Source organism: Sphaeroforma arctica, assembly GCF_001186125.1.
Source record: "Sphaeroforma arctica JP610 unplaced genomic scaffold supercont1.8577, whole genome shotgun sequence".
Taxonomy (NCBI): Eukaryota; class Ichthyosporea; order Ichthyophonida; genus Sphaeroforma; species Sphaeroforma arctica.
Genome location: NW_014031981.1, coordinates 1 through 1,211, shown reverse-complemented (window position 1 = coordinate 1,211; position 1,211 = coordinate 1). Strand labels below are relative to the sequence as shown.

General features: G+C 41.7%; 1 protein-coding gene across 1 annotated transcript; it reads right to left on the bottom strand.

Annotated features, from left to right (window-relative positions):
• Positions 1-97: 97 nt before the first annotated feature.
• On the bottom strand, positions 98-1,012 carry SARC_16646 (hypothetical protein; the record flags this gene model as incomplete). Its single annotated transcript, XM_014289250.1, has 3 exons — positions 98-234; positions 470-563; positions 941-1,012. Coding segments are annotated over 3 exons (303 nt in total), but the record flags the coding sequence as incomplete, so codon positions are not given.
• Positions 1,013-1,211: the final 199 nt, after the last annotated feature.

Genomic DNA, 1,211 nt, shown 5'->3' with positions numbered 1-1,211 from the left:
ATATATATATACATACATACATACATGCAACTATATAACTATATAACTATATAAACAACTATAGTTGTTTATAACTAGAGATATAAAATAACTAGCTTTACGATTCGAAACACACACACAGAGAGATCACAAATCCACACCTGTCCAGCGATGGCATTTTGTAGAACATTAGTGACTCGACTGAGAAGTTCGGTACCACCGCAGCATCAGTGGGTGGGGCGGGAGTTGATGCATCTGCTGCACAAGAAGGACGGGTGGGACAAAGCCTATCAGCTTACACGTGAGTAATGCACCGAGCTAAAAATAGACACTCGGGAACACTTGGTGTGTGGCAGATAAAGAGCTGAAAACAGACACTCGGGAACACCTGGTGTGTGGCAGATAAAGGGCTAAAAATATACTCATAGAAACACTCTGAAAAAAGAGATGGGGGGGGGGGGGGTGGACTCCGACTAATTATGCAACGCACCTGGTTCGGTGTGTGAGGTGCTGTCCAACTCCAACAGATTGCGACTGCCACTCGTCACCACCACCAGCAGCTCAGTAAAGTAACGGAATTGCTCCTAACCCACACACACGGTACAAGAAGAAGAAATCAGAACATACATTGCATGAGAGTACATGCATAGCATATATAACACACACGGTACAAGAAGAAGAAATACGAACATACAACGCATGAGAGAACATGCATAGCATACATAACACACACGGTACAAGAAGAAGAAATCAAAATATACAACGCATGAGAGGACATGCATAGCATACATAACACACACGGTACGAGGAGAAGAAATCAGAACATACAACGGATGAGAGAACAGCTTATACCTACATGCTCAGGCCATACACTTTTATATGGACATCAAATGGCTCAACGTGTTGCGTGAAGATATGCACGCACAACAAACACTCAGCAACGTAGACACGTAAGACGTACATCTAGTGTGTAGAGATCCATATACTGAGTCTCCAGGTTCAGCAGCTGAGCCATGACCATATCCTGCACTCTCTGTGAAGCACGCAAATATTGGATAAGTGTAGGTAAGTACTTGGTTTGTCAAAAGAGAACCAAGATTAGGATATATGTCACGAGTGTGGGCGCAAAACAAAAATATGCAAGCAGTTAGATCGAACTCATGGCAATATACTATTATATATATATATATATATATATATATATATATATGTGAGATACCGGAATACAATGC